Raw genomic sequence first — 10,995 nt, 5'->3', positions numbered from 1 at the left:
AGATCCAACCTGACCCTGCCCTGGCACAGCTCCAGCCATTCCCTGGGTCCTGTCACTGCTCACACAGAGCAGAGATTGGAGCTGCCCCCCATGAGGAACCTGCAGACCCCTGAGGTCTCCCCTCAGCCTCCCCTTCTCCAGGGTGAACAAACCCCATGTCCTCACCTCTCCTCAGCTGTTTTTTACAACAGCAGACAGGAATCAAACTGTGTTTTGTGAAACTCCTGTAATTCCTCCATTCCTTAGTCAGACTCATAGCCCAGGATGCACATCCAAAACACATTTTGATTTTCCAGGACAAAACATTTGCAAAACCTCAGTTTAAAGAACAAACAAGAAGGAGGAAAGCTCCCCACAGGGTAAGGTAGAACGAGACAATCCTACACTGAATGACCTTTGTATCACCTCGGGTGAGACACAGCAGAACTGAAACAGGAAATGCCCACAGGGATTTGCAACTCCCAGTCCATGGGACAGCCCAAGGAGTGGGACACGAGATGGTACAAGGGAAAGAAAAACCTCCCTGGCCTTGGGGAGGCCAGGATTCACTCACTCCCATGAGTGAATCCAAGGGGATGCAGATCTCCATCCAGGGACACAACCTCCCCCTCTGACAGCTCCTCTGCCTGTCCCTAAATGCAACTCCAGTCTGCAGGCAGACTGTACCAAAGGCTCAGGAACAGGGAGGTCAGAAGGGCAGGAACAGAGGCTGCCCCACACACCAACCCTGAGGTGCTCTGTGGGGACTGCAATTGTTTAACACAGGCTGGAGGACACCTGTGTGTCCTCCACCCGGGAGCCTGGCGTGGGAGGGAGGGTGGCAGCAGATGGATCATTTCCAAGTTACAGCAGGAAGTGGTGTCTGCAGTATAAAACCAGTCCTAAAAGTGGGAAAACATCACCCAAGAGCTGACTCCAGCCAAGCCCTGGCCAACACTGGTGCTTCAAACACACCTGACCCCCAGAGCAGCCGTGACTGCAGCTGCTGGACACATGCTGGAACTGCTGATTCCTGGGGGGTTTTTTTAATATAAAAAAGCAATTGAAAACCATTAACCCAGTTCATAACCAGCCCTTCTGAGCTACTCAGCTGTCCACAGCTTGAAGGTTCTGTCGTAGGAGCAGGTGGCAATGAGCTGCCCATCCAGGGAGATGTCCAGGCCCATCACCTTCCCCTCGTGCCCTGCCAGTGTCTTCAGAGGGGACCAGCCAGGGTGGGTCCAGATCTTGGCCGTGTTGTCGTAGGCGCCCGTGAGCAGGAAGTTCCCGTGGTTGGCTGCAGAGGAGGAGGAAAGGGGTTGCAAATAAAAACATGGCAAAGCTCAGCTCACCAGCACAGGCCCTTCCTGCCCTGCAGGTGTGGCTGGAGCTGCTCTGGAGGGGCAGGGATCAGGAACACCAGACACTCACGTTCAAACCTGACACCGGTGACCAGGTTCTGGTGGGCAGGGATGGTGTAGATGCACTTCCTCTGCCGCAGGTCCCACACCTTGCAGGTGTTGTCACCACTGCCCGTGGCCACGTGGTACCTGCCCAGGGGGGAGGAAGGGCAGTTTTTGGGGAAGGGGGTTTGCACTGGGAGCTCCCATGTAAACCTCACCAGCTCCCTTCTTACCCGTTTGGGGAGAAGTTAATCCCGTAGATCTCCTTCAGGTGACCTTCCAGGAACATGATGCAGCGCCCTGTGCGCAGGTCCCACACCCGGCCAAAGGCATCCAGGCCACTGGAATCACAGTCACAGGCTCGGTTGGCTTGGGAGGGACCTTAAAGACCATCTCATTCTACCCCCCTGCCATGGGCAGGGACACCTTCCATGATCCCAGATTGCTCCAAGCCCCATCCAACCTGGCCTTGGACACTCCTAGGGGTGGGTCAGCCATGGAAATTCCATCCCAGCCCCTCACCACCCTCAGAGGGAAGAATTTCTCCACGATATCCCCTCTAACCCTGCCCTCTGGCAGTGGGAAGCCCTTCCTCCAGCAGAAATCTCTGGTCAGCACCAAACCTCTGGTAACATGTCCCACCCAGCCCCAGTCCCAGGCCAACCCACCCGGTGCCGGCGAGGGAGCCGTCGGTGTGGAAGGCGATGTCATAGACCCCCTTGCTGTGCCCCTCCTGGTGCAGGATCTCCTCCTGGGCCTCCAGGTCCCACAGGCGCCACGAGTGATCGTAGCTGCAGAAACAAGGCAGTTGTCAGAGAAATCATGGAGTCACTAAGGTTGGAAAAGCCCTCCAAGATCATCAAGTCCAACCATTCCCCCAGCACTGCCATGCTCACCACTAACCCGTGTCCCCAGCCACATCTCCATGTTTTTGGGACACGTCCAGTGGTGACTCCCCCACTGCCCTGGGCAGTTTGTGCCAGGGCTGGACAACCCTTTCCCTGAAACTTTCCCCAATATCCAACCTAAACCTCCCCTGGCACAACTCGAGGCCGTTTCCTCTGGACTCCATGTATCTCCAAGGAGAATAAAGGATATTTCACTAACTTTGGGGGCATTTTATTTCCAGCTGGGCACCAACAGTGTCTCACACAGGGGCAGGGAAAGGAATCCCTGTTACTGACACTGCAACAAGCCCAGCTGTGGTCAGGAATGGCCAAGCCCTGCCCGTGTCAGGCTCTGCTGTGGACGAGCCCTGGCACCACTGGGCCACCAGTGGGACAGCCCATGGTCATGCTGGAAGCAAATCCCCAGGTGTCCGTACCAGGTGGTGCCCAGGAACCTCCCCGACGGGTGCCACATCACACGGGCCACTCTCATGCTGTGTCCTTCGATGTCTGCCATGGGCTCATCACTGAAACACACAACAACCCTTTGGGCACTGGCCAGAGGTGCCAGGCCTTTGCAAACACATTGTGAAGCAGCAAAAGATCTGCTGATCAAATCAAACCACACATGAACATCACAGTTGTAAAAACTCTGTATTTGCCTTTGGTTCCCGCTCCTAAACTCTGAGTGGAACCCTCTATCCACTCCTCTTGGTTATGAAGCTCTCCTGGGATGATGATGGTGATTATTATTCTGGAAAATTAACAGTTCTCTTGTCGTTAGCACTTCAGAAGTGCAGAAGCAAACCACAGACTACCCGAGCTGCTGGGAGTTTACTGAGAACACACAGAACATCCCAAACTGCAGCAAATCCTGCTGTTCTGAGGGATTGCAGGGAGGTGGGATGGAGTGAACATTTATTCTCCCAAAATGAGAGGCAGCAGGTCAGGAGCCTTCAGCAGATGACCCAAACAGCAGTTAACTTTCTTTCCACTGGTTAATTAAGAGACATGATCACATGAGGCCAACGACCCCCTGTCCCTTTGCACAGGGCACTTCTGCTGCTAGAAATGGTGATTTTCAGCCAAGGATAAACAACTGGGAATGTGGGAGCTGCCTGCCCTTCCTGGGTGCTCTGCAGGTGATGCTGGGGCTCAGTACCTCCACCAGTCTCCTCCTCACAGGCCTGAGATGCTGCCCATCTGCCAAAACTACACTGTGCAGGGACAGCCACTGCTTTTCAGCACAGGCTGAAGCTTTTGTGCCTGTCTGTGTGTTTGGTCAGTCCCTCTCTGAACCCTGGTGCTTTCCAATCACTCAAAAGTTCATTTCTTAATATCCGAGAGGGGAAATTTTCTCCTGAACGAAAGGTCAGAACAAAACAATCCCCAAGCCTCCCATCCATCCCCCCAGCAATTCTGACTCAATTCCTTTCAATCTCCCTCACCCTGACTCCCTAACCAGGGTGATCTCTCTTCCCAGGGAGGAGGTGGCCCATACTGAGGCACTGGGATAGCCACAAGAAGAGGTCATATTTGCAGGAGGATGGTCAGTGTCTGATGTTCAGGAACACAGATAACCCCAGAGCAGCAATGCTGCAGCTGTGCCTGCCTGGAATGGTTCTGACCTTTCCAGGTTCCAGAGTTTGACAGAGCCATCAGCAGCACACGAGGCCAGGCTGACATCCTTCTTGTCCAGGGACACGGTGGCTTTGGGGTGGAACACAACTGCTCCCACGTTGGTGCTGTGTCCTGAAGGGAAAGGAAAACCAAAATTCAGAATCTGCCCTGTGATCTTGGCTGGTTCTTCAGAAAAGCAGCATTTCCTTACTACTGAGGAGTCAGGAGCCAGTGAACACTTTCCCTGTGTCCTCAATGCCCTGAAACCCCCAGTCACACCTCTCCTGACAACAGCCAAACTGCACTTCCAGTAGCCCAGGGTCAGAGTATAGAACACTGAGGTTTGTAACACTCAAAGGGCAGTGAAAATTCAACATATGAATCAGGAGATTTGTGCTCACGTTTGTATTTAGTCCAAGTTGTGACCACTGCTCAAAGAACCTCACTGTTGTCAAGTGATCTGCCCAAAACTGCTGGTGTTTATAACTCAAAAATCAAATCCAGGTTTTGAAACCAAACAAGAGACTGTTCAGAATCAGAAACAGCAAACTCAGGGCTGAGGTCTGAGCTCAAACCCAGCTCTTCCTCCTGATTATCTGACACATTCCCAGGCTCCCAAGCCCCAGTGATGCTCTCAGTAGGAAAGAAATCTGCCAAAATTGGATATTTTGAGTCACAAAGTAATTCAGATGTGGGAGCTCAGCCCAGAGAGGAACAAAAGCACCAAGCCAAGAGCCTCAGTGAGGGCTGCTCGTACCTCGCAAGGTGTGAACCAGGTTGCAGTCGGGCACAGACCAGAGCTTGCACAGCCCACTCCTGTGGAACACAAGGAATGGATGTCAGTGGAGACAGGAGTGTCAAGGAACAGATCAAACAGAGCTGCAAAGCCACTCTGGGGGTTCTGCAGTGACTGAAACAGCAACACACTTTGGGCAACCAGCACAGAAACCAACAAGCTCAGACTGAAATCTCTGCTCAGTTCTAAAACAAAATGACAAGAACTCAGAATAGGAAATAAAAACATTTCTGGACTCTCACGATTCCCAAACCTCCAAGAATACCCCTGTCCTTCCCTGCTGTGCTCATCCAGCCCCTAAAGCAGTTCAGCCACAGAGATCTCACCAGCAGGCTGTGGCCAGGAGCTTGGAGTTGGGGCTGAAGTGGCAGTAGGACAGCGGGCGATCGTCCCCGATCTGGCTGCAGAAGTTATTGAGGGACTGTAAAAACACAAAGAAAACAATCAATGACTGGAGTACAGCCAGCCCAGAGCAAAGCCCTGCCAAAGCCAAAGCCTGTGTGCAGGAGGAGGCAGAGGTCCCTGGAAAGTCACATTCCAAGGGAGGAGCTGCCTCCATGTGGGAGGGCCAGGGCCAGCCTGGCCCAGGGGAGCCAGCACGGCCTGGGGGCTCAGCTCAGCCCCCCAGGGCCACCCATGGTACCTGTCCCCACAGCCCCCAGCTCTGCAGCCCTGACACAGAACTGCCTGGAGTTTGCCCTCTTTCCACAACTCATCCAAGGAATCCAACCAGACAGATGGACCAGCAGCGTAGGACACGGAGGGGAGAAGCAAATCCTCTGGCAGCTGATGGCTCTGGAGCAAACAGGATTAGGGGGGCAGCACATGCTGTGCCTGAGCCTCTGCTTGGTTAAGCTGGGAATCTGGCTTAGTGTGCTCGGAAAGGGCACCTGGGAGCCATCCCAGCCATGCTCTGTCCCACGGAGCTGGGTGTGATCTCCAGGGTTTTATGTCCCTTCCCAGCCAGCCAAACCCAGCCAAAGCCAGGAATACATTCCTTTAGCTTCACAGCCAAGTGGTAAGGCAAGGCAGGGATGTCTCTGATCCCTCTGCCATGCACAGGGACAAAATCCATCTCCCTGGATCACCGTGCAGGAGTCAGAACATGCTTTACACAGACAGGGAGAGAGGAAAAGCAGAGCCTCCCAACAGTTCAGAGACCAGGGTGCACCTGGGGCAGCTCAATTCCTGCTGAGCTCTCTGCAGGATCACAGCAGGAGGGCAGTGCCCAACATACCCGCAGGGATTTGTGCAGCTCCTGCCTCTGGGATGTCCTGGTGGCCTCGGGAATCTCCTTGAGCAGCCGGGCCTCCTCCAGCCGCTTCGCTGCCCTGGGAACAGCACAGGGGAGGGATGAGCCCCTTCCCTGCATTCCCCCTTCCCTGCATTCCCCCTCCCCTGCATTCCCCCTTCACTGCTCTGCAAACAGGCCCTGCCCTCCTCCTCCTCCCCCAAACTGGGCTAATGCTGGATCAGTCCCCGAGAGTTCAAGGTCTGGGCTCTCTGGAGTTGCTTCCCAGTGTGTGCTCCCCACTCCCTGGCTTTCCAGTGGTACCCACAGTGGGATCAGCCCTTGGAGTTGACAAATGGCTGCATGTCCCTCCTCATTTGTGCAGTTCCCTCTCACCTGGGCAGGGAGTAGTTTGCCAGCCACAGCCTGGCTGTTTTCAGACTCCGTGGGCCCTCGTGGTACCAGGTTTGCTGATACTGTAAAAACAGGAATAAAAGTGATGGAAAAGCTCCTCCGCTCATTCCCCTCAGCTGCCTCCTCACAGCACCTGCTCCCAAACCCTGCTGGGCTCTGGCCCCTTTTTAAGGCCATTATGCATCAGTATAAGCCCCAGAAAAAGGGATTAAGAGAGATAAACCACAGTCTCTGCCCTATGGATCCGATCCTGACACACTGCCAGGAACATTCCAACTGAACACTGATTGGGTTGGACTTACTGACACATAACTCCTGTTTTACACATCACCCAGTAAAGAGAGAGCCCAGAGCTGTAGAAATTATTTCTTAAAGCACAGCTCAAAAATAATACAGAAAAATGGACTCAGAAGAGACAGAGGCAGAAAGAATATCAGAGGGAGAAAGAGATGCAGCAGTAGGAACATATTTTTTTCTTCCCAAGTGTGAAGACAACCAAGAATAAAGAACCTGCTATGGTGAGTGAGAGCCCAAACACCTGCTCTCCTGGTTTGCACACTGAGTGCAGTTCAGAACTTGGCCTAGGGGTGCAAACCACACTTGGTGCTCCTCACTGAGACCAAACATTGCCACAGGTCTGTTAAAAGGGAGAACACAGGAAAGGCCTGAAGGGATGACATGAGAATCCACACACTGACCAAAACCAGGAGGCCTGGATCTACCAGAGACCAGATCTCTCCCTCAACTCTGAGAGGACAGGAGACCCCCTTACCTCTTCTTTGGACTTTTTTGACCTGTCATCATCTTTCCTGGTCTTCTTTAACGCGTCTGTGCCGACCACTGAGAGGATGTTTCTCAACCTGGGAAGAAACACATGAAGTTGGATTTAGTCAGTGATTCCTCAGCTCACCTGACAAATCATCAGTGAGACCTTCCTTCTGCCTTGGGGTTCTTAGAATAGATTAACAGGCTGGTTTGGGTTGGGAGAGACCTTAAAGCTCATCCCATTCACCCCCTGCCATGGGCAGGGACACCTTCCACTAGCCCAGGGTGCTCCAAGCCCTGTCCAACCTGGCCTTGGACACTTCCAGGGATCCAGGGGCAGCCACAGCTTCTCTGGGCAACCTGGGCCAGGGCCTCCCCACCCTCACAAGGAACAATTCCTTCCCAATATCCCATCTAGCCCTGTCCTCTGGTAGTGGGAAATCATTTTCCCTTGTCCTGTCCCAAGTCCCTCTCCAGCTCTCTTGGAGCCCCTTTAGGCACTGGAAGGGGTCTCCCTGGATCCTTCTCCTCCCCGGGCTGAACACCCCCAGCTCTCCCAGGAAAACAGCAGGAACTTAGTAGCCACGGAGTGCCCCCCAGCAGACACAGCACCTCTCCCTGCGCTCTGCAGGCCCCTCTCCAAAGAGGGTGATGGGCTCCCCCAGGGCCCTCAGGCAGGCCTTGACCTCGGCGTCGTCCGTGGACACGTTGATCTGCCGCGCGCGCTTCCGCCGCTCAAACTCCGCCAGCACCTCGGCCTGGCGCTCGCTCAGGTGGTCCTCCAGGTCAAACACCTCCCCTGGCACAGAGAAAACGCAGCTGGGCACAGGGGGGACACCAGGGAGACACCAGGGATCGAGGGAGACACCAGGGAGCACAGGGAGCACAGGATAACAATCACAGGGCAGCCACCAGGGAGCACAGGTGGGACATCAGGGACCACAGGGAGACACCAGAGAGCACAGGGAACCATCAGGGAGCACAGAGGAGCCACGAGTGAGCCAGCAGGGAACACAGGGAGACACCAGGGATCACAGAGAGCCACCAGGGAGCACAGGGGAACACAGGGAACACAGGGAGCACAGGGGAGACATCAAGGATCTCAGGATCACAGGGAAGCCGCCAGGGAGCACAGGGAGAAACAGGGAAATACAGGATCACAGAATCACTGGATCACAGATGGCTCAGGCTGGAAGGGCCCTCTGGAGCCCACTCAGCCCAACCCCTCTGCCCAGACAGGGTCACTCACAGCAGGTGACACAGGAACACATCCAGGTGGGTTTGGGATGTCCCCAGAGAGGGACACTCCACACCTCCCCGGGCAGCTGTTCCAGGGCTCTGCCACTGGATCCCTCCCACATGGGAAGATCCAAGGTGCCCATCCTGTTCCTGCTCTGAGATGGTGCCCAGAGACGTTGGGAAGTGTCACATCTGACAGGAGGGATAACAACAGGCATTTGGAAGTGTCACATTTCACGAAGGGAATAAAACAAAGGGTGTTTCCATCCTCACCACTGCTGATGTTGATGTTCCCAGCCTCCAGAGCAGCCTTCATGCCCTCCTTGCCCAGCAGCCCTGACTCCCCCTTGGCCAGTCTCTCCCTCTCCTTCTCCTCCAGGCTCCCATAGAAGATCGGGGCTCTCTTGGCCGGGGGGGCATCGCCCTCCTCGGTGGGCTTGGCCTTGGGGGGCTGCAGGGACACAAACAGTTTGGGTACAAAGAGACAACAAACAGCTTGGCTGTGCCAGGGAAAATGGGGTGTGAAACACGGAGAGGCCCTGGAATGGGGTTTCATGGAATCACACACTGGGTTGGGTTGAGAGGGAACTTAAAGAGTTCATCTCATTCCACCCCTGCCAAGAGCAGGGACACCTTCCACTCGACCGGGTGGCTCCAATCTGGCCTTGGACATTTCCAGGGATGGAGCAGCCCCTGGACAGTGAGGTTATTTATGTCCCAAGGGCAAAAGTATAATGCCACGTTAAACTGCATCCATCAGGCTGTGCTGTGTCCTTGTTTATTATCTGCACGGAGCTCGGGTTTAAGGTCCTGCGGGATTTATTTTTTGACGAAGCTTTAGAACACAGGCTTCTCCTCCTCCCACTGAGCCCCAGCACAGCCGTCCCCGAGCTCCTGGAAGGCGGGTGAAGGTGAGCAGTGCCTGGCTCCTTCCCCCGCCGAGAGGCGGCACAACTCCATGGGAAAAATTAAAGGATTCGGAAAAACATGCAGGAAAACACGCGAGCGCTCCGGCCCCGGCGGCTCCGCAAACCCCACACGGCAGCAGCCGCCGCGACCCCCGCGCGGCCCCTCCCGCGGTGCGGCCCCTGCCACATGCAGGGAACGGGCCCGGGGCCGCCCCCGCGCCACGGACACACCCACCTCGGGGGGCCGGGCCCCGGCTCGCGCTGCCGGAGCCCGCGCGGCGGCCATGGTGGGAACGGGACCGGGAACAGCACAGGGAAACGGGAAAAGAACGGAAAATGGGACGAGAATGGGACTGGACGCGCTCGGCATCCAGCGCCTCACGGGCACTTCCGGGTCGCGCGGTGCACGCCGGGAGGTGTGGCGGGGAGAGCTGAGCGCGGGGCACGCCGGGAGGCGCGTTGTCCGCTAAGGGCGAGACGCGCGAGGCACGCCGGGAAGTGCGGCAGGGCGGGCAGCAGCAGGCGCGGGGCACGCCAGGAGGTGTGGCGGGGAGGGCTGAGCACGGGGCGCGCGGAGCACGCCGGGAGGTTCATTGCCCGCTAAAGGCGGAGCGCGCAAGGCACGCCGGGAGGTGTGGCAGGGAGGGCGGGGCGCGCGAGACACGCCGGGAGGTGCATTGCCCGTTAAGGGCGGGACACGCGGGGCACGCTGGGAGGAGTGGCGGGAGCGCGGAGGGCGGGAGAGCTCGGGCTGGTCCCGGGGCCGATCCCGATCCCAGTGCCGCTGTCGCCGGTCGCGATGCTCCGTCGGAAGCCGACGCGGCTGGAGCTGAAGCTGGACGACATCGAGGAGTTCGAGAGCGTGCGGAAGGAGCTGGAGGTGCGCGCGGGGCCGGGCGCGGCGCTCCCCGGGCGCGCCCCCCGGCCCTGACCGGCCCGTTCGCCCGCAGGGCCGCAGGAAGCAGCGCGACGAGGCGGAGGCGGCGGCGGGCGGGGAGGAGGCGGCGGCGCTCGCGCTGGGCACGGAGCACAAGAGCCGCGAGCAGCTCATCAATGAGCGCATCGGGTACAAACCGCAGCCCAAGGCCGGCGGGCGGACCGCGCACTTCGGCACCTTCGAGTTCTGAGGCCCGGAGGGGCCTCGCCCTCCCCCTCGGCGCTCTCCCTTTTCGGTTGCCTTGGTTTTTTAAGTTCGGTTAACACACCCATGAACGCCCCTCTTGGCCCAGTGTTTTGTTTTAAATAAACACGTCCTTTTTTAAAAAAAAACACGAAAAACATCATAACAAGCACACGATTGTTAAATCGTGTTAATTGTTAAGCACTGCTGGAAATGGGAACACCTGGAGGTAAAACCCTGCGGGAGGATCCTCGGGGTTCGGGTGATCTGCTGATCCTAAACCAGCCCCTGGGATGTTCCATGGGAACCTCCAGCCCTGCCCACCGAGGGGAAGGTCCTGGGAGGTGTCTGATGGGTGGTTTGGGTTGAAGGCAGCGGCTCCACAGCTCTGGGTGCTCAGGCTCTGCTTCCAGGTGCTGCCCTGCCCTCTCCTGAGGAGGCAGGAAAGAATCCCCTGTGTCTGTTAAACGTGTCCCAGAGCTGCTTCCCAATCCGTGTCACAGCTGGGCCCTGAGCAGGGAATGGCTGCACACCTGGATGTTGCACTGGGCACATGGATATGATGGAATGATATCCCACGTTTCCTGACTAAGCAGTTTTTCCTTTACAGTTCCTCCTTCCACCTCTGTGTCA

The 10,995-nt window shown here is 56.5% G+C and overlaps 2 protein-coding genes across 2 annotated transcripts; one reads left to right on the top strand and one right to left on the bottom strand.

Moving 5' to 3' along the window:
- Nucleotides 1–207: 207 nt before the first annotated feature.
- Nucleotides 208–9,650, bottom strand: PRPF4 (pre-mRNA splicing tri-snRNP complex factor PRPF4). The gene is made up of 14 exons (XM_064677212.1): nt 9,478–9,650; nt 8,608–8,785; nt 7,708–7,894; nt 7,103–7,190; nt 6,313–6,392; nt 5,923–6,016; nt 5,012–5,106; nt 4,647–4,705; nt 3,898–4,021; nt 2,707–2,796; nt 2,051–2,173; nt 1,616–1,723; nt 1,411–1,529; nt 208–1,276 (listed from the first exon to the last, which is right to left on the bottom strand). The coding sequence occupies exons 1-14, from the start codon at nt 9,610–9,612 to the stop codon at nt 1,083–1,085; spliced, it is 1,674 nt and encodes a 557-aa protein (XP_064533282.1). The 5' UTR covers nt 9,613–9,650; the 3' UTR covers nt 208–1,082.
- A 286-nt stretch (nt 9,651–9,936) lies between these two features.
- On the top strand, nt 9,937–10,511 carry CDC26 (cell division cycle 26). Its single transcript, XM_064677242.1, has 2 exons — nt 9,937–10,122; nt 10,193–10,511. Exons 1-2 carry the CDS (start codon nt 10,042–10,044, stop codon nt 10,367–10,369), a joined length of 258 nt encoding a protein of 85 aa, XP_064533312.1. The 5' UTR covers nt 9,937–10,041; the 3' UTR covers nt 10,370–10,511.
- Nucleotides 10,512–10,995: the final 484 nt, after the last annotated feature.

Source organism: Pseudopipra pipra, chromosome 20 (assembly GCF_036250125.1).
Source record: "Pseudopipra pipra isolate bDixPip1 chromosome 20, bDixPip1.hap1, whole genome shotgun sequence".
Taxonomy (NCBI): Eukaryota; Metazoa; Chordata; class Aves; order Passeriformes; family Pipridae; genus Pseudopipra; species Pseudopipra pipra.
Note: the sequence above shows the minus strand (reverse complement) of the source record. Positions and strands in the feature narration are given on the sequence as shown.